Source organism: Hipposideros armiger, unplaced genomic scaffold, assembly GCF_001890085.2.
Source record: "Hipposideros armiger isolate ML-2016 unplaced genomic scaffold, ASM189008v1 scaffold_92, whole genome shotgun sequence".
In the NCBI taxonomy this organism is placed as follows: Eukaryota; Metazoa; Chordata; class Mammalia; order Chiroptera; family Hipposideridae; genus Hipposideros; species Hipposideros armiger.
In genome coordinates, this window is record NW_017731442.1 from 3,407,076 (window position 1) to 3,428,124 (window position 21,049).

Genomic DNA, 21,049 nt, shown 5'->3' on the forward strand with positions numbered 1-21,049 from the left:
ACTGCCATGGGCTGCCATGAGCCATCGTGAATGGCTGGTAGCCAGTGTGAGCTGCCGTGAGCCAGTGTGAGCTGCCGTGAGCCACCGTGAGCGGCTGTGCAATGGCTGGTGACCGATCTGCCTCAGCCGGAAAGAGTGCAGTGATAATGCCAACATGGGCCAGTGAAGTGACATCCTCCACAACTCGACTGTTCACCTTCCCTGATACCCCAATGCTGTTGCCCTGCCCCAATAAACCAATAAAATCTTTAAAAAAAAAAAACAATGCAGGTTTCCTGAAAGATAAGCCATACTTGTCTCTTGGTGAGTCTTGTAACTTCCCATGTTGGCCATCACATTCATTCATGTTCAGATGAATTGCCATGCCACACAGGAGAAGGGATGTTAGAATAAGGATTGAAGTCTTTTTATTTATTCAGCAGATGATTAATAAAATGTGGGCCCTTGCTTCATGAACCTCTTGGTCGAGTGAGGGAGACAGATATACAAAAGTACAATTCCAGCACTAAGTAGAGATGCTATGAAAGAAACAAAGGGGTAAGCTATTAATTTCCTGGGGAGAGTTAGGGAGAGCTTTGCAGGGAAGAGATGCTTGAAGTTGGGTCCTGCAGGAGTAGTGTTTGTTGCAAAGATGAGTGCACAGTTATAAGCAGAACACATCCAAATTCACTGGGGTGAGAAATAGAAGCAAAGCACATTTGGTGAACTGTGGGTAGTTTGGAAATGAAGATGTGAAGTTGGAAACATGAAAGATAATTTTGAAGAGATGGTAAGGGCCAGAATGCAAAAGTCATTGTATGCCATGTAGGGGCGTTTAGGTATTATTCTGAGGCAGTGGGAAGCCACCAAAAGGATTTAAGCTGGAAGTTATAAAACTGAGTTGTAGAAAAATCTCCACTGACTATGGAGTAGTACCTGGCTGTTGGTAACATCTGGGCTACTCGGAAAACTAAAATAACGCAAAATTTTTCTCTGCAGTTGGGTTTCCCTCTCACTGAAGCACTGCTTTGATATGGAATTATTTAAGCATAAATAATATCAGTAATAAAGAATGTCTTTCTCAGGTTTCAGGGTCTGAGCTGAAAAGTTGACATCTCTTTGATTTCAGGATCACCATCCGTCTCAGCAGGGCCAAGGTGGGTTACATGGAATCTACCTAAGGGCCTTCTGCACAGGTCTGGACTCAGTTTTGCAGCCTTATCGCCAAGCACTGCTTGATTTGGAACAAGAGGTGAGAGAGGAGCTAGGGGAACAGCCCTTCTGGGACAGCAAATTAGGGCATGTTCTTGAATTTGAAATGCCCTTTGATATGGCCAGGTAGTTAAGAGTGGGCTGTTTTCTGTGTGACTGGAGGGTAAGGTGTACTCTCTCTGGTTGCCCAAGCCATGATGAAAGTGGCATGCAGATCATGGCAGAGGTTCCTGAGTCAGTATATAGTAAGAGCCCTAGCTTTGGTCTTATTATCACCTGAAAATCAGAATAATCTTATAGAATTAATAGTCTTCTATAAATCATCATCTCAATAGCCTAAAACTAACACTAAGTCCAGTCTCAGATTCCCTTCTAGTTTTCATGGATCAAATAGATTTGAAATATTTTGTATGGAGCCCTAATCACAGTGTTTTTTTGTTGCAGTTCCTGGCCGACCCCCACCTCTCCATATCACATGTCAATTACTCCTTAGATCAGGTATGCTGCCAAAATAACAAAATGCCTTGCAATGTGTTGATATTGTTAGAATAACCTAACTTATGATATTTTCTTGAGAACTTTTTTTTTTTTGGATTCAGAGTCCAGCATTTTATATTTTGTATGCCTTCCTAGGTCAGAACTGTTTGAAAACCTCCAAATTTAGTTAAAACTTAATGTCTGATGTGTTAATGCTCTATATTGACCTCAGTATTAGGAATTATGCTAGCCTCAGATATAGAAACGCTTCTGTCTGCCATTCTCTTTCTATTGACAGCCGAACTCCATATCAAATTGTATTAGGATTCTGGATCTTGGCTGCTCTGTGGTATTGCCATCTTTATGTTAAGTGGGACTATTTAGAAACAAAAGCATTTGCCCGAGTAATTTTTTTTTCCCCCTTGTATTTGATTATGGACCCTCCTAATTGTTTTCTACTTTGCAGTTCCAGCTCCTTTTCCCCTCTGTGATGGTTGTAGTAGAACAAATTAAAAGTCAAAAGGTGAGAACTTCCCTTTTTCTTTTTGCTCTGGTAAGCACCAAGGAAATCTTAATTTTGCCTTACATTCTTTTTTGAAGACCCTAGTTTTTAGTAGTTTTTATTTATTTATTCATTCAACAGTATCTGGCTGGGCATCATGCTAAGTGTCAGGAACGCAAAAATAAATTATAACCCTGCTCTTAAGCACCCGCTGGTCCGGAAGGTGGGGGAAATGTTAGTAGATATACCCAAGAATGCTGCCGGGAAAGAGAAAAATGCTATGGATGTTTGGAGGTAAGAGCTTTTTGCACTAAGGATTTAGAACTGTTGGATATGGGCCTTGAGGTGAAGCTGAAACTTAATCCTTAGGAGGAAAGACGGTAATAGGTTTATGGTTAGGGTGCTGGCAGCTTCCTGAGAATTAGACCATTGGGTGAAACCCAGATGTTTATTTTATTAGTTAAATACACCTATTTTTATCACAGGTTTTTATCACATGCATTGTAAAGTTAGGGTCCCCAGTGTCAGGAGAATGTCTTTTTGGGGCAGAGTTAATAACTCCAAGGAATAAATGATTTGAGATTTCACATTAGAAGAGCAATCTATCTGCTGGTCCCTGATTGGACCAAAAAGGACAAATGGATTAAATATGTTTAGTTCATTCGTGTTTTTAAGCTGTTATATTTGTGCCTTAGCATATTAGGAGTGTTCACTTTGATAAATATAACTAGTTAACCAGTTAATTTGCCAGGTTGCTACTTTATTTTTTTGCACTGTAAGTGCAGAAACTTACACTCTGCTGCTGTTCATTGTGTGCCAGCAAAGCAAGTAGAGGAGGTGCTCTTTCGCCCTTCAAAGCTGTTTGCCCTCATCAGATAACATGGAGCTTTTATCGTGCACTTGATGTATACCACGCACTGTGCTAAGTGCTTCATATACATTATCACATTCAGACCTCTGAGGGGTCAAATAGGTTAAGTGCCTAGGGTCACACAGATGGTATTAAATGGTAGAGCCGGCATATAAACCCAGGTCTGTCTGACTCCAAAGACTATGCTCTTCAGCACTCTACTTACTAATCTATCTTCCAAACTAAAGGGGACCTTCTAGCTAAGTGGAGTTAGTGTAAGGGCACATCTCAGTTGACTTTCAGCGTCCATTGGCCACAGGAAAGAGTGTGGAAATGAGCAGAGGGATTGCAGATGGGTGAACCTTCCTTCCTGCAGGGAGGTGGAAGAGAAGCTAGTGTGCTCTGGCTCTACAGAGTGAAAAACAGTTGGTCAAGGACATGGGCTGAGGGTGAGAATGGGGATGATTGCAAACAGGTACAAAGGATCCTTTTAGAGTGATGGAAATGTTATAAAACTGGATTATGGTGATGGTTGCACAATGCCGTAAATTGACTAAAAATTGTTGAATAGTACACTTAAAATGGGTGAATTTTATGGTATGTAAATTACACCTCAATAAAGCAGTTTTTTTAAAAAGAGGGAGCCAGAGGACGTAAAAAGAGAAAGCAGATTTTTGGAAAAGTGTGTACCTTATAAGTGCCGCGCCCCACGCAGCATGGGCAGTGATGAGTGAGAGGGGACAGTGCAGGGTGAAAGAAAATAAAAGAGACAAAGATAGATTTATGACACGAGGCTAGGGGGCTGCAGTTCTCTCTCTTTGGAACTGAGCACCTAATCGGACCAACGTGAAGCTTTTATTAAGAAACCTAAAAAGGAGTAAAACTTTTTTATTTTTTCTAAAGCCTGTATGATAAGTGCCTTAAGGCCAGTTTCCATCAACCAGCCCCATTGTACTCCAACTCATGCTGTGCCTTCACACTCCTACATACACAACCCCCAGGATGGTGCAGCTGCTGCTGCGGCCATGAACTAAGGGAGATACCCGACATCATTCCGCCGGGTCTCAGTTTTCCAGGACACTCCCTCGTGACCTTGTTAGGTCAGGGGCTGGTGTGGGGGGGCAGTCGAGGATGAGGCTGTAAGGCAACATATAAGTAGTCTGAATTAAGCCTTAATCTGATATAAAGAGTTTTCTTTACCTCTTTGCTTGGAATTTCAACTCTAAAGGTTTCTGGTTTCTCTAGTGCAATAGTTCTCAAACTTCATTGTGCATTAGAATCACCTAAAGCAGGTTGTTAAAACCAGGTTGCAGAGTCCGGATCCTACGCGAGATTCTGATTCAGTAGGTCTGCAGTGGGGCCCAAGAATTTACATTTCTAAAAAGTTCCCAGGTGATGCTGCTGCTGCTGCTAGAGGCGGGGTTGGGTGGAGAGAGGTAGGGAGTCCATACTTTGAGAACAACTATTGTGATTTATAAGAAGAAATGTATATTTGGTCTTCATATTGTTTCTGGCATAGAGCTTCTAAAATCCTTGGAACTTCCTAAGTGGTAAGAGTGATATAGGTGTCTTGATATTCATAACAAACCCCTATCAACCACACCTGAACTGTTAACCACACCTGAGTTGACTTTTGGAAAGCATCTAAGGATGGGGGCTGGTTGCCAGGGGAACCAACCATGTGATTGGAGGGTTGGCACTTTCAGCCCCACCCCTCCCCACCTCTGGGTGGGGAGAGGGGCTAGAGATTGTGTTCAATCACCATTGGCCAATGATATAATTAGCCCTGCCTAGCTAATGAAGCCTCCGTAAAAACCCAAAAGCGCGTTCAGAGAGCCTCTGTTGATGAAACAGACTGGTTCCACCTGCCACCACGCAGAGCCCAAACTCCCTGGGACTGAAGGCTCCTTTGTTCGGAACATCGTCCTAAGTATCTTTACCTGGCTATTAATTCATATCCTTTGAAAAAAGCCAGTAGTCTAATGAGTAACCTGGTTTCCTGAGCTCTGTGAACCGCTCTAACAAATTAATCGAACCCAAGGAGAGGGTCATGGGAACCTATAGCCAGTTGGTCAGAAGCAGGTAATAACCTGGGCTTGTGATTGGCATCTGAAATGGAGGGCAGTCTTGTGGGACTGAGCCCTTAACCTGTGGGATTTGATGTACTCTGGGTAGATAGTGTCAGAATTAAGTTGAATTGTACGACACCCCAGCGGGTGTCAGAGGATTGCTTGGTAGTGTAGGGAACACCCCTACACTACATTAGAGTTGGAATCAGAATCGGAACTATACATAGATCTAATGAGAAAGTTTACCCCCATTGGATTGTACTCTCTAGATTGAATATAAAATATGAGTTTGTGCTATATGAGCTATTAAAATGGAATCCAGTTTGAAGAGGTTGTATTTTCCACAGATTCATGGTTGCCAAATCCTGGAAACAGTATACAAACACAGCTGTGGAGGTTTGCCTCCTGTTCGAAGTGCACTAGAAAAGTAAGTCAGCTCAGCTGGGGACTGGGAGCAGGGTGGGTGTTTAAATGACTTGACTTTGCACCTGTTTTATTTGCAGGTCATCTCAGGTTTCCCTCTGGGGAAAGTTATGACCAGGATAAAAAAGACCCATGAGCAGAGGAACTCAGTAATCCTTATGAGGGCTCAGAAATTGCACAAAGAGGGTTATAAAGTGTTGAGTATCAAAGCTAGGATCTAGTTGCCCAGATGCCCTGAGGCAGTCCTTTTTAATTTGGGGATCTCATCATCCTTGGGGAATTCCCATTACATGTGCCGGATAATGCTTAGCTATTTCTAAACTTGTGTATTTTGAGTACCTGGTATTTTCACATCAAGGTTCTTAAAAATGTTTACGAGTATACTTTATAATCCAATAATGCCACTCTTAGGAATTTTATCCTAAAAAAATTATTCAAAAGAAGAAAATAACCAGATGCACAAACATTATTCATTGCAATTTTGTCTACTATTATCAAGAAATTAGAAAATTACCAGCAGCAGAAGAAAGCAAAATATATATTCACTCAATAGACTATCAGACCATTAAAACTATCAATACTATATATAACATGTAGAAATAGTTTTTTTATAATACTAACTGAAAAAAAGATACACAATGATATGTATCTTAGGATTATAACTATATGTGGAGTTTGAGCAAAGACTGCTCATTTGATCTTCCTAATTCCCTTGTCCTATTTTTAAAAAAGATGGTGTGGCGTTAATTGCAAAATTGGAAGCAGTGATCTCTAAGGCCCTTCACAACGCTTTAACCATCTCCACTGCAGTGGTTCAAGTGAGTCGGCAGAAGAGGAGCAAACTTCATAGAACATGCTTTAGGGACTTAATTCGCTATTACTGTGCCTTTTTTCCTAATTAAAGAAAATAGAGACATGCGAAAAGAGAAATAGAAATCACCTGTAATCTCAGTCCCTTGAGATACCCAATTTAACTTTTGGTGTATGTCCTCTACAGTCTCTGTCTATATAAATATACTATATAGTTTTATGCATAGACTATAAAATCTTATGTAGATGATATGATATATATATATATATATATATGTTATATATTTGCAAGGACCACATGTTACCACACCCTCAGATGTGCAAAATATAAATGGCTTCCCATGTGATATTTTTAATAGTGATGCCATTCAGTTAGCATACTACAAAGAGCAGACTCAGTCTCATTTAGCTTCTTTTTCTTCCCAATTTTGGAAAATTTCAAATCTACAGAAATGTTGGATGAACTGTACAGTAAACACCTGTATATCCTTTAGTTTCTTTCACCAGTTAAAATTTTGCCACATTTGATTTTTTTTCCCTCTATATAAACTGTGAAATGTATATGTATATATAAATACACACACACACACACGCATGCATTCCACAATTTTTTTTGCTGAATCATTTGAAGGTAGTCACAGATACAATGCTTAACCCCTAAGTACCTCAATATGAATCTCTTTAGAAAAAGAACGTTCTCTTATACAACCTCAATACCATATTACACCCAAGAAAGTTAACATTAATTCAACAACATGATATCCAAAATATATCTGAATTTCCTCAGTTATCCTCTAAAAGTTTTTTGAAAGATTTTTATTGGGGAATTGGGAGAGGGGGAACAGATAAGTTGCTGTCCTTTTGTTCTTCAGTCTAGTTGTGGAAGACGTTGCTTCACTTGCCCAAGTTGGCACCATCATTGCGCGCTTCCCGGATGAAGCAGATTAGTTGCCGGCTTCTGGATGGCTGCTCATGCTTGCTGCTGGCTGCTCACCGTGGCTGCTGGCTAAACACGGTAGCCCATGGCAACCCACTGCAGCAGGGGCTGCAGCCTACGCTGTTGCTGGCGACTCATGGCAGCCCAGCTCCAAGTTGAGCTATTGCTTATCATCTTAGATGTAGAGGGCAGTGTCACTGGCCCTCATATGTGGGATCCGAACTGGGGCCCTGTGGCGTCCCAAGCCAGCTCTTAAACATCGCGCCACTCGGCTGGCCCTAAAAGTGCTGTATAGCTGTTCTTTTTTGCAGTCCAGTATCCAATCAATGTGCAAATATTGCATTTGGTTGTCAGGGCTTTTTAATCTCCTTTAATTTAGAACAGTCTTCTCCCTTGCGGTTTTTTTTTTGTGTGTGTGTTTTTTTTAATCTTTGATGACATTGGCATTTTAAAACTCCTGACCAGTTGTCTTGCAGAACGTTCCACAATCTGGATTTATCTCATTATTTCCTCATGATTAGATTCAGGTTAAACATTTTGGGCAAGAATACTACATAGGTCGTATTTCCTATTGCATCATATTAGAAAGCACAGAAAATAAGTTTGTCCCATTACTGGTGTTGTAAAGTTTGATCACTTGGTTTAGGTGTGTTCTGCCAGATCTCTCCTATTTTAGAGGGACATTTTCCCCTTTGTAATGAATCTGCTATCTGGGAGTGATTCTTTGCGACCATGTTTATATCCCATTCTCCAACCTTTCTGCATTTTGTTTTAGTTTCTGCATTTTGTTGGATGATACTTTTTCATTGAATCTATTCTCCCTATGTGATTTCAACAAAAATAAAATAAATTTAGTACTGTGTTAGCCAAAAAGAGACTCCTGTAAGTCCATTTAATTTTAACAGGAATCATCAGTTTTGAAACTTTCTTTACACAAAAAGAGGAAAGAAAATGTGCTTCTCCTAAAAGACTATCAGAACATTCACTGAACATTTCAGACTTCAGTATGTAGGCTACAAGTTTAGAAATTTGATCAGTTAGTGCATCCACAAACATTTAAATTAAAATAGCACAATTATTTTTAGCTTAATTCGTCATTTCCCTTCTGACTCATCAAACTCTCAAGCCCCTGTTTATTCTGGAGCAGTTTAAACATTGCCTCTGCGCAGTTCTTTAAGTGCACTTCTAAGGCTCTTGCTTTTCTCCCAACTCAGAATCCTGGCGGTGTGTCATGGGGTTATGTATAAGCAGCTCTCAGCCTGGATGCTACATGGACTCCTCCTGGACCAGCACGAAGAGTTCTTTATCAAACAGGGTCCATCTTCTGGTAACGTCAGTGCCCAGCCAGAAGAAGATGAGGAGGACCTGGGCATTGGGGGACTGACAGGAAAGCAACTGCGAGAACTGCAGGACTTGGTGAGAGCGCAGCAAGAAGCCTCGCGTACTCTTGACAGGAGTCAAAAAAGACAACAACCAAATGACCTTGTGGTGATCCTCCCTCCAAGTCCATCATAGCCTGAGCACCTTCCATAAATTCTTTAGATGTAAACACTTGGCTTTATCTTAGCTTAATACTTAAACTTAAAACCTCACTTAATGTGAGGCTACAAAATAGAAAATATATTCGTGAGATTCCTTTTATTTCCCCTTTTCCCAATATCTGTTTTTAAGAGGTTAATAAATCTTGTCTGGTAAAGTAGTCTTATAGCTACCCTGTAGTTTTTAAGTGCAGTTTGGAGCTTTGATTAGACTCCTCAAAGTTCTATATTGTCCTGATTCATCTATCCATCCATTTATCCTGTAACATTTTATTAAATGCCTGCTATGCGCCAGGCACTGTTCTAGGTGCCACAACTATGAAACTAGACACAGAAAATGTAGCAGTCCGTCTTTAAAGAGATTATAGTTTTGTGGAAGATACAATAAGTAAACAGTAACATTACATTGTACTAAGTGCTCTGAAAAGAGTAAGTATGGGTGTTCTCGGAACATGGTCTTAGAGTAACTAGAGAAGGCTTTTCAATGGAATGTTTAAATTGCAAAGAGTTTGGGAGGAGAGGTCAGGAAATGTTCCAGGCAGACGGAGGGATGTGTGTAAAATACAGAACCCATGAAGGACCTGGCTTATTTGGGGAACCATTAGTAATTCAACTGAAATGGTCAAGTAAAGACTGAAATACAGTGTAAGGGACAGTGGAGGAGATGGGGTAAGTGGCAATCAGTGTTGAGCTAAGCAGAGGTGAGATCATGAAAGCCCTTGTAAACAATGGGAAGGAATTTGGACTTGAACCTGAAAAGAGTTGGGAGCCAGTGAAGAATTTTAGGCAAGACGTTAACACAGAATTACCTGGAGAACTTGTTAAAACACGGATTGCTGGGCCTCATCGCCCAGATTTTCTGTAGATCTGGGGAAGGGCATGAAAATTTGCATTTCTCATAAGCTCCTACATGAAGCTGATGCTGCTGACCCAGGAGCCACACTTTGAGAACCACTTGGCTAAATGACTCAAGCTGTAAAGAGCTGGGCAGAGCAGACTTATGCAAGATAATAAAACCATAGACATGCAGACCTGGAAAAAATAAAGACCAGTTATTCCATAAGTAAGGAAACTGAGTTCCAGATCTAATGCACAAGTTTTCCACAGTAGTAAAGGCAGAGTGAGGATTATTAATAAAATCCTAATGTTAAAAAAAAAAAAAAACACTGTTATTTCCACATGCTCTCCTGCTGCCTGAAAATGGACTACCTCTCTCTCTAATGTTGGTAATTTAAGAATTATGCAACTTCAGATTTAAATCCCTGCTTCTAGAAAATGTAAATGGCGGGTTGGGAGAGTTACTGGATGTTTTCCTGTTTTCCCTTTCTTCATCACCTCTGATACGGATCATTTCTTTGTCCAGCGCCTGATAGAGGAAGAGAACATGCTGGCCCCATCTCTAAAGCAGTTTTCCCTGCGAGTGGAGATTCTGCCATCCTACATTCCCGTGAGGGTTGCTGAAAAAATCCTGTTTGTTGGAGAATCTGTCCAGATGTTTGAGAATCAAAATGTCAACCTGACTAGAAAAGGTAGGGCTTTCTTTGTCCAATGTACCCCATCCTCAAAGGCCCCTCTCACTGGACATTGTGCGGCCCCCAAAGCACGCCTGGTCACAGTGAGTGGCTAGTCACGTGTGTATGCTGAGATTTCAGCACACCCACAACATGCGTGCCGCCCCCCGGGCTGCAGAAGCCTTGCCTGTCCTGGTTGTTCTCTGTCTTCCTGTAATCATGCCTTCCTGTTCTGCAGGATCCATTTTGAAAAACCAGGAGGACACTTTCGCTGCAGAGCTGCATCGTCTCAAGCAACAGCCGCTCTTCAGCCTGGTGGATTTTGAACAGGTGGTAGATGGTATTCGCAGCACCGTGGCTGAGGTTTGTTTTTCCCAGTATATTTTCTTAGCAAGAGAGTGGGCCAGTTCTCCAGAAGCTGGATACTTTTGTTTCTTGTTGGTGTGGTTAGAACTTAGCTTGGAAGAGACTGTTTGAGAGAGTGGGAGGACAGGAAGTGGGAAATGAAATCACCCTCTCTGTTTTTAGTAATAGAGGCAGAGAACTGCCTCAGCCTTTTCACACCTCACAGGAGTCTGCTAGTTAGCTAGTTATTAATAATTAGCTAGTTGTATAAAGGGTGGTCTTGGTTTCATTTCAAACAGTCAGCATTTTGAGTCTATGTGCGGCCATTGGCAAAAACTCCAAGGGATCAACGGATTCTCACTAAACTTAGTGCCTTATCTTTTAGAATGGCTTTATTATTCTTTTCATTTATGGATATGATACTCATGAGGAAGGCAGAACAAGTGTAACTTTTCCATTCCTCTAAGTGAAAAGCTAACTTGTCTGGTGTTGCACAGGAAGTAACAAAGCTGCGGTTATGATGCGACCCGCGCACCCACCAAGCGTTCCCGGCTCGTCAGCCAGGAGCCCACCGAAAGGGTATCTGAGAGGACTGGGTGGGAGACTGGAAAAGAGAGAGACTAGAGACGAAAGCTGGGGACAGGAGGTCCACCCAATGCTGATGGCAGAGAGTGGCCTCGTTTATTATTTGTATACAGCTTTTATAGCAAACGTAACTTTCCTAGGGTAGGGGGTTTTGGGACCTTGAGGGAGTAGCCCCCTCCTCTCAAAACAGATTCCTTGGAAGCAATCTTTCTGAAGCGAGACAAAACAAAGTATAGCAAGTAGAAACTGTTAAAAGGATGGCCTTCCACTGTGTAACTTTTAAGGTTGTCTGTGACATTGGCTGTTCTTTCTTCAGGGGCATAGTGGAGATGAAATCTATCCAGCAACTTTTCCCCACTGCTCCCCAAGGCCTAAGGGCCTGTCAGCTTGCCAGCTGTCAGGCTTAACCCTTACTGGTCTGTAACTTTTAAGCTGCTCACCCTAACATGGAGGCGTGTAGCTTCACAGCTTACAGCCTCAGTGTCCCTGGCTGATCCCAGCCGGCTCCCCACACAGTCAGAAACAGGTCTTCTGACTCCTGGCTCAGTGTTCAGTGTTCTTAAGTGATGGTGCTTCATCCACCAACTTAAACTGTGACCAGTAATTTTTCAAATGGGCATACGTTCTGTGGCTGATAACGAAGTTTGGCTCACAGGTATGTGAAATGTGAAATGAGATCTTTAGTCAGTCAACTGTGTTGTTAACTGTGTTAGTGGCTTTCAGCTCCTGCTGTGCATAGAATCACCTGGAAATCTTAACACATGCAATTGCACCCAAGTCCTTACCTCCAGAGCTTCTGACTCATAGGTCAGGAGGGAGTAGGTGCACGTATTTATTCCAGCCAACCAATAAACAAACCTCTGCAGGTGATTTGAAGCATACCCAGTGTGAATCTATATAAAATTGGAAAACAAATAATCTGATGTTAGATGTCAGGGTGTATTTGCCCTTGGTCAATGAAAAGGGTGTGAGTGGGGCTGTCAGGGTGCTGGTTATATAGGTGTGCTCAATTTACAAAAATCCTTCAAGCTGTAAACATATGATTTGTGTACTTTTCTCTATATACTTTAGTACTTCAACAAAAAGATTTTAAGTTAATCCCTAGATGCACAATAATTTGGTTTTAATTTTAGCTTTAGTTGGTTACTGCTTATATAGAGAAATGGTGATATTAATTTTTGGAGGTTAATTTTATGCTTGGCAACGTGTTGAAGTCTTTCTTTAGTTCTATTTTTTTTTTTAATTGGGCAATTGGGGGAATGGGAACAGCGCTGGGGAATTGGGGGAAGGGGAACAGACAAGTTGCTGTCGTTTTGTTCTTCAGTCTAGCTGTGGAGAACGTTGCTTCACTGGCTCAAGTTGGCACTATCATTGCGCTCTTCCCGGGCGAGGCAGATCAGTCGCCGGCTGCTGGATGGCCACTCACTGCGGCTGCTGGCTGCATACGGTAGCCCACAGCAACCCACTGCCACAGGGGTTGCAGCCTACGCCATCGCCAGCGACTCATGGCAGCTCCAGGTTGAGCTGTTGTTCAGCATCTTAGCTGTGGAGGGCAGTATCACTGGCCCTTATATGTGGGATCCGAACCGGGGTCCTCTGGCGTCCCAAGCCAGCTCTTAACCAATGCACCACTTGGCCGGCCCTTTCTTTAGTTCTAATAGTTTGTTGACTCTGTTGATTTTCTAAGTAATGATTATACTGTTTGTAAATAATGAAAGTTTTACCACTTGCATTCCAATTTTTAAAATAATTGCTTTTTTTTTTCTTACAGTCTTGGCTAGGATCTTGACTACTGCATTAAACAGCTGGAGTGATAGTTTATATAAATTGTGTTAAACAGTAGAGGTGATAATGGGCATCCTTGAGTTTTTTTGGCTTTTAACGATAACACATCTAAAGTCTCTCTAGTACTATAATGTTTGCTTTAGGCTTTTGGAACATCAAGTTTAAAAAATTAACTTCTCTTTCTGGTTTATTATGAGTTTTTATCATAAATAGATGTTGACTTTTATCAACTGCTTTTGCTGTATCAATTAAGGTGCAGTTCCTTACTTTGGGTTCTTTTTTCTCTTTTAGTGTATTCATATGGTAAATCCCTGGTTGGGTTTTCAGATATTGAATCTTCCTGAGATAAACCGTGCTTGAATGTGATGTTTTATGTTTTAATATACTGTTGGGTTTGGTTGACCAGTACAGTATTTGGAATTTTTGCATCTGCATTTACTAGGAAATAAGACTATACTATTCTCTTCCCGTACTCTTTTGTGGTTGTGGAATGAAGATTATATAAGCTTCATAAAATGAGCTGTCACTCTTTTTCTATTTTCTAGAACAATTAATATAAAACAGGAATTGTTACTGAAAGTTTGAACTTACCTGAAAAATTATCTAAGCTAGGTTCTTTTAAACGGGGAATCTTCACCAGTTCAACATATTTAAAACCTATTAATCTAATCAAGACATTTATTTCTTATACCAATTTTGGTATTTTCTACTTTCTAGGAACTTACCCATTTCATCTAGATTTAATTTTTTTAAAATATCTGCTTCTCTGTGGCTATTTTATTTTGTATTTTATTTCAATCTTTTTTATTATTTAGTATTAATTGTTTCAAAGAGCCAGCTTTTAAAATTAATTTTCTTTGTATTTTTCTTTCTTTGATTTCTGCCTTTATCTTTATTATTTTTCTTCCTTCTAGTTTTTTTTAATTTTCTGTTACTTTCTTCCAATTTCATACGGTGAAGCTTGACTTCTTTTTTAAACCTTTATTTCCTAAGAAATAGAGGATGCAAAAATATATATATACACATTTTAAGAAAGGAAAACTGTATTAAAATTTTAATATTCAATATATACCGATAACAAAAGATGAATACAAGTCACGTTTGACTTCTGCAATTACAAGAGGTGCTCAAAGTGGTTACCATCAGTGTCCAGACACTTCTGATTATGGTGAACTCCTGCTTGAGCAACGTTGACCAAAGTGTCCGCTTGTATACATTTTTTTGGCACCCCTGGTATATTATCTTTAAGCATATTTTTCAATAGTATTTTAAATTATTGGCCTGTATTGTAGGTCAGATTTCCCAGGAAACATTCTGAGACTGAAATTTGCTTACAAGAAGTGAGGGAAGCAGAAATGAGCAGAGAGAAGGTAAACTGTGATGTGGTTGCAACAGAAGCTCTGGCCAGTCCTGTGCAGAGTTCTGAAGCTATCATGGCCTTTTAGAGAGGTCCTAAATTGAGGTTGGAAGGCTAGGCCATTGTAGCACTGTGTCCATCAGAAATTGGATGTGGGCCCTCCTCAGGGGGGAGAAACCGTGGGTAAGGAAGCTTCCTTTTTAGCCAAGGACAATTCCTGGAGGGCCAACAACAGGCGACACTCCCAACAACTGTGGTAACGAGTACCTCTGTCTTGCAGGGGAGATCTCAGTGACACATTATACTACCCACTCAGTCTGTTCTCAAACTTCTGCTTCAGGTTGTGTATTTCATCCAGTTTGTTGTATTTCTTTTACTCTTCACGTGTCTAGTTATTTTCACCTGTGTGCTTATATTCCCCAGGCAATGTCAACTACTTTGTCAGGTGAGTACTGGAGAAGGGCCAAAGGCCAGTTCTTAATGTGTCAGTTCCAGTAGGAGAGAGAGGGGACTAGTGCTAGGGTGGAGATTTCGGGCACCCTGAGTCAGTGTTGATCACTTCACAGGACAAATCCTTGTTCGGATTTTACCTTTGATGCTGGTGATGATTGTGTAGTTGGCTTTTGCATATTAATCCTCAACCTTGCTGAATTCTTACTAGTTTTAATAACCTGTATATCTATTCTCTTAGACTTTCTATGCAGATAATGATATTATCTGTTAATAAGTTTTGCTTCTTCCTTTCCAGTTATATATATTTTTCCTTACTGCATTGGCAAAGTGTTTAGTACATTGTTGAATGCCTTTAAAGGAATTTCTTCTTAATGTTTCACCATTAAATAGGTTGTTTGCTGTGGCTTTTTGGTATACCCTTTATCAGAATAAGAAGTTTCCTTCTATTCCTTGTTTGCTTTCTTTTTAAAATCATGAATGATGTTGACTTTTATCAAATGCTTTTTCTGCATCTATTGAGGTGATCATATATATTTTCTTTTTTGATCTTTAATGTAGGAAATTACATTCATATTTAATTTTTTTTATTGTGAGAAAATTCACATAACATTTGAGCCATTTAAAAATAGTATATAATTCAGTGGTTTCATAGTATATTCACAATGTTGTGTAACCATTGCCACTATCTAATTTCAGGACATTTCCATCTCATATTTTTGTACTATTAAACTACCCTTTTATTCTTGGGATTAACTCAACTTGGTCATGGTTTATATTCTTTTTTTCAATACATTGCTGGATTTGTACAAAACCATTTTTTATAGAAGTTTTCATTGTAATGAAACTTGGTCCATGTTTTGTTGGTTCTTTTCACAGCATCTCTGGAAGCTGATGGTGGAAGAGTCAGATTTACTGGGTCAGCTGAAGGTAATAGCTTAACTGTTCTATTCACTCTTAAAATGATGCTGGTGGGCAGTAACTTCATTCTCTAGCCTCTCCTGAGAGCACTGGTTGCCTGTATCTGGAGTTCTATAGTGGCCTCATATGTCCTTGGTCGAATGGGCCAACTCCACCTAATATTATACATTTACTAGTACAAAGCTTTGGGTATTTACTTTCTTCTGGCTTAATGTAATTGTTTTCACTGAATAAATGATACCAAAGACACACCAGTCATCCTGCCATGAGAGATTGCTAAGTATGCCCCTTTGAACTACCCAAAGCCTATTATATCGTTTTGTAGGTTGGCTCAAACTGATGAGATTTGGAAATTACATGTGTGATTCCAGTAGGACAGTGAGGAACTCATGGCCCCACTGGAGTAGCAAATTGTAAACTGAAATTCTTTCTGCAGATCATTAAAGACTTTTACCTTCTGGGACGTGGAGAACTGTTTCAGGCCTTCATTGACACAGCTCAACACATGCTAAAAACGCCGCCCACTGCAGTGACTGAACATGGTAATTGTCCTGTGGGCCAGAGAATTACCAAAGTTGTAGGGTATTTCTTGGCTGCTGCTGAACCATTTAGGCCTGTTCCATATGAGAGCAGACTGGTGAGTTACAGAGCAGTGTTTCCAAAGATGGGAGGCCTTTCAGGTAGGTTGGCTTCAGTGAGGTCACTGGGAGCCATGGCTCGTGACCCTTCTTGGGAGAGCTGGTACAGGTCTTCAAACCAGGTGTTTTATCTCATCAGATTATAGCCATGTAGTCCTGATGGGACATATTGGGACTTATTGCCACCACTTACTGCATTAGCACTCATAAGGTTGTGATGATGGAAAGCTAACCTGAACTGACCTAGGTAGAAAAGGGGAATGTATTCGCTATTGTGTCTGTAACTTCAGTGGGATGGGTGTATGGTTGGGCCTCAGAACAACTGAAACAGGGACTTGAATACTGCTGGGATTCTCTGTCTTACCATGTCTTGCCTGTGCTTCTTATACACTCTTTGATGGCCTTACAGTCCCATCTGGAAGCATGGCCGACAGCTCTCAGGAACACCCCTCTCAGCGTCTACTGGAGGAGCCAAACCCGGTCTCTCTGGTAGCGAGTTAAAGGATTCCAGGGAAAGGTTTTTGTTAAGTTTTATTGGGGAACAGCCATAGTCATTAGTTACACATTACTTTCATGCTATAATGGCATAGTTGACTCTTTTAAGGAGGGCACAGTTCACAGTGGCCCATGCGGGGATCGAACCGGCCACCTTGGTGTTATCAGCTGTTCTAACCAACTGAGCTAACCGGTCACCCCCAGGAAAAGGTTTTGATTAGCCCAGCCCAGATCATGTACCTATCCCTGTATCAAAGAGGTCAGACATTAAGATATGCCTATATCAGTAAATTATTCTCCATTGACCAATGGGAATGATCACCATTCCCATACAGACTATTGAGGAAAGTTGGGTAAGGATCAGAGTAAAAAAAACAAACAAACAAACAAAAAATGGCTGTGAAGGGGGAAGTCAGAGTTACTGTTTTCTAGATCTATAAAACAATATGTCCACTGTACTTGCATAGGACATTTTTGGCTGCAGATATCAGAAAACTCAATTCCAACTACCTTAAACAAAGGGGAGAAAGAATTTTTAATTCTTTTTTTTTTTTTTTTTAAGATTTTTATTGGGTAATTGGGGGGATGGGAACAGTGCTGGGGAATTGCGGGAAGGGGAACAGACAAGTTGCTGTCGTTTTGTTCTTCAATCTAGTTGTGGAGGACGCTGCTTCACTGGCCCAAGTTGGCACCATCATTGCGCTCTTCCCTGGCGAGGCAGATCAGTCGCCGGCTTCTGGACGGCCGCTCACTGCGGCTGCTGGCCGCTCACGCTGGCTGCTGGCTGCTGGCTGCTGGCTACACACGGTAGCCCATGGCAACCCACTGCCACAGGGACTGCAGCCTACGCCGTCGCCAGCGACTCACGGCAGCCCAGCTCCAGGTTGAGCTGTTGTTCAGCATCTTAGCTGTGGAGGGCAGTGTCACTGGCCCTCATATGTGGGATCCGAACCGGGGCCCTCTGGCATCCCAAGCGAGTTCTTAACCATCGCGCCACTCGGCCGGCCCAGAATTTTTCATTCTTATAACTGAAAAGGTCAAAGGTATGATGGCTTTAGGCATTTTGATCCAGTGGCTCACATGACGCCTTCAGGACTTGATGTTATTCCGTCTTTCACCCTTTCTTCTCAGGCCTGTTGCATATGGTAGCAAGATTGTGTCTAATGAATCTCACATCCTACTAAGTCCCTGTTTATCTCAAAAAAAAAAAAGTCTGCACTCGTTCAGAGTCTGAGTAGAGCCTCTGGAATGGCCTGGCATGAGACATGTTCACATCCCTAAACAAAATAGTGTTAAGAAGGTAGAGTATTGCATTCCATTTGCTCATGCCTGGGTCACCTGCCTACCCCTAGGATCAGGTATTGTTAGCCTCACTGGAACTACATGGATTGTACTGGGCAGGGATGGTTCTCCAGGGAAACTCAGCGTGCTGTTATCAGCAAGAGGAGGAGGAAGGCATGCCAGTCAGGCACAAGCAACCATCTACTCCGTCGCCCTCAGTGTGAGGGAGGCTGGGGAAGGTTGGGTCTGTTATGTAGCCAGGCGTTGTCAGCCCACGTGTTCTTTGTTGCAGATGTGAATGTGGCCTTCCAACAGTCAGCACACAAGGTGTTGTTAGACGACGACAACCTTCTCCCTCTGTTGCACTTGACAATTGAGTACCATGGAAAGGAGCATAAAGGTTTGCCATTCTTCCTTGCATCTTTCTGTTCCTACTGGTCATCTGTTCTCCTTTCTCTGCTTCCGTCCACCTCCACAGAGACCTTAGAAATCTCCCTAATTTTAAACAGGAGGAAGGGCAGTCTGGGATGCTCAGGACAAGGTTTTAGTTTTTGTTGTGCTGCTGGAATGGTCTGTGTATCTCAATCCACCAGACTTTAAGGCTGAAAAAAGAATCTCTAAAAGTCCTAACAGACCCTCACATAGAAGTTTTCTTGTCTTTGCAAGTCCCCTTTGTGTCCCCTCTATGCTTCTGATGCTGCAGGCTCGAGCACTCACTGATTTCATGAATGCTGTTCACCTGTGGAAACTCTGGTTCTAGATCAGCGAAGCCTAATGTAGACTTCCTACCTTCTCCTCGTAACAGATGCTGCTCAAGCCAGAGAAGGGCCTTCTCGGGAGACTTCTCCCCGGGAAGCCCCCGCGTCAGGCTGGGCTGCCCTGGGTCTTTCCTACAAAGTGCAGTGGCCACTGCATATCCTCTTCACCCCCGCTGTCCTGGAAAAGTGAGTATTTGAGTTTCTCACAGGTAAAAATGACCCACCTTACTTCCAAGGAAATAAATGATCAGGAATAGAATTCCTGGGAGCACAGTAGCCACCCAACTAGTTAACAGTCTGTAAATCAGAGGATTCAAACTCCGATGCCTTGGGGGACTGAACAGAAAACATTACAAAGTGAGGCTGCAGACATGACAGTCGGGAGTGGTGGATACTGGAATGAACGGAAGGGTCAAACCCTTAAAACCATCAGTTTTCTTTTTTTTAAGATTTTATTGGGGAATTGGGGGAGGGAACAGTGTTGGGGAATCGGGGAAGGGGAACAGACAAGTTGCTGTCCTTTTGTTTTTCAGTCTAGTTGTGGAGGACGTCGCTTCACTGGCCCATGTTGGTATTGTGATCATTGCGCGTTTCCCAGCTGAGGCAGTCACTTGCTGGCCATTGGATGGCTGCTAAGGGTAGCTCACAGCAGCTCACACCGGCTGCCGGCCACTAATGGTAGCTTACAGCAGCCCACTGCAGCCCCACTACAGCCTACGCCGTTGCCTTACAGCAGCCCAGCTCCAGGTCGAGTTGTTGTTCACCATTTTAGCTGTAGAGGGTGCAGTGTCACTGGCCCATGTGGGATCCAAACTGGCGACCCTGCTGCTCAGAGCTTGCACTCGCAAGCAAACTCTTAACCAATGAGACACTCAGCTGGTCCCAGTTTTCTTTTTTAATGGCAAAATAACAAGCAGTTTACAGGCTGCCAGTTTGTGACTGCTGGGACCTGCCTCTCAGGTACCACATCGAGGCTGGCCCTTGATAATTCCATCAGACTTAAGATTCCTCCCTAACTTTTCTAATTTTTTTACTTATAATACTTAGGAAGACTTTCCAAGCCCACGTGTTCCCTGTGGCTTTAGCCACTGGGGAGAATACCTTCTTCTCCCCAGGGAGAGGCAATGGGGACAGCCAAGCTGGGTGGGTGGTGGAGTAAAGGCGTGGTACCAGGTGGCAAGAGACTCTCGGATCAGCCCTGGTCTTTATCCTGAGAGCCTGCCAAGTGCTGCTGCTTGGTCTGTCAGGACCGCATGTCCCCAAACCAGAGGGGAACTAGAGCTCTAGGGAAAGGCAGTGGGAGAAGCATACTTGGTGGTGGTGGCCTCTGAAATCCATCCCCACTCCATTTCAGGAATTTCCCAAACCTATTACAGGTCTGGGCACCGGCCCCTGGCCTGGCTGGAGGATGGCAGCTGCCCTGCTCAGGCTAGAGGAGTGGAGAGAAGGGAAACAAATGAACAAAAGGGCCTCTCTTCATCCTCTCTTCCTGTTCACAACCCCCTCTATTTTGGGGAGTAGAGAAGTGTAAGATATGAGACGAGGCATCAACTGGAAAAGACAAGGCTGGTTCAGGGGAAGATTCCATGCCAGGTTCCGAGCCCACAGCCCACCTAAGGAAGCTGCACAGACCCACAGCCCAACAGTCCACTCACCTGCTCACTTGATATACTCTTAACACCCTTAAAGAAATCAAACTGAGTATTTTCTTAACTTTTTATTATGAAAATTTCCATATATAAACACAAGTATGGACTATAATGAACTCCCATGTCCACATTATCCAGCTTTAGTAACCATCCATATTATGGAACTTGTCTGTGTTGCTGGAGCTTTATAAGGCAATCCCAGACATGTCATTTCACGCCATCGCTATGCAGCTCAAAAAAGACGTTTTCAACGTAACTACAATGCCATTATCAAACCCAAAAAATTACCTTATATCCAATCCACATTGAAATTTCCCCAATTATCTAAAAAAATGTCTTTATGGTTGGGTTGGGTCAAATCAGAATCCAAACAAGGTGTACTATTTTCAGTATATTGTTCCATTAGAAATAGATAATTTAAAACCAAATGGAATCCAATTGTCTTCTGGGTGCCTGCCTAACAGCAAGTCAATACCC

At 42.1% G+C, this 21,049-nt stretch overlaps 1 protein-coding gene across 3 annotated transcripts in view; it reads left to right on the plus strand.

Moving 5' to 3' along the window:
- Window positions 1-21,049, plus strand: part of TUBGCP4 (tubulin gamma complex component 4) — a 40,163-nt gene that overhangs the window by 13,285 nt on the left and 5,829 nt on the right. For 2 of the 3 annotated variants that reach the window (XM_019644892.1, XM_019644893.1), the window contains exons 3-13: window positions 1,109-1,231; window positions 1,636-1,689; window positions 2,135-2,191; window positions 5,437-5,516; window positions 8,474-8,675; window positions 10,161-10,326; window positions 10,547-10,671; window positions 15,710-15,760; window positions 16,188-16,293; window positions 18,458-18,565; window positions 18,971-19,109. In XM_019644892.1, the coding sequence (XP_019500437.1) occupies window positions 1,109-1,231; window positions 1,636-1,689; window positions 2,135-2,191; window positions 5,437-5,516; window positions 8,474-8,675; window positions 10,161-10,326; window positions 10,547-10,671; window positions 15,710-15,760; window positions 16,188-16,293; window positions 18,458-18,565; window positions 18,971-19,109 (1,211 nt within the window). The remainder of the gene's footprint in view (window positions 1-1,108; window positions 1,232-1,635; window positions 1,690-2,134; window positions 2,192-5,436; window positions 5,517-8,473; window positions 8,676-10,160; window positions 10,327-10,546; window positions 10,672-15,709; window positions 15,761-16,187; window positions 16,294-18,457; window positions 18,566-18,970; window positions 19,110-21,049) is intronic. The other variant, XM_019644894.1, reaches the window with a different exon arrangement.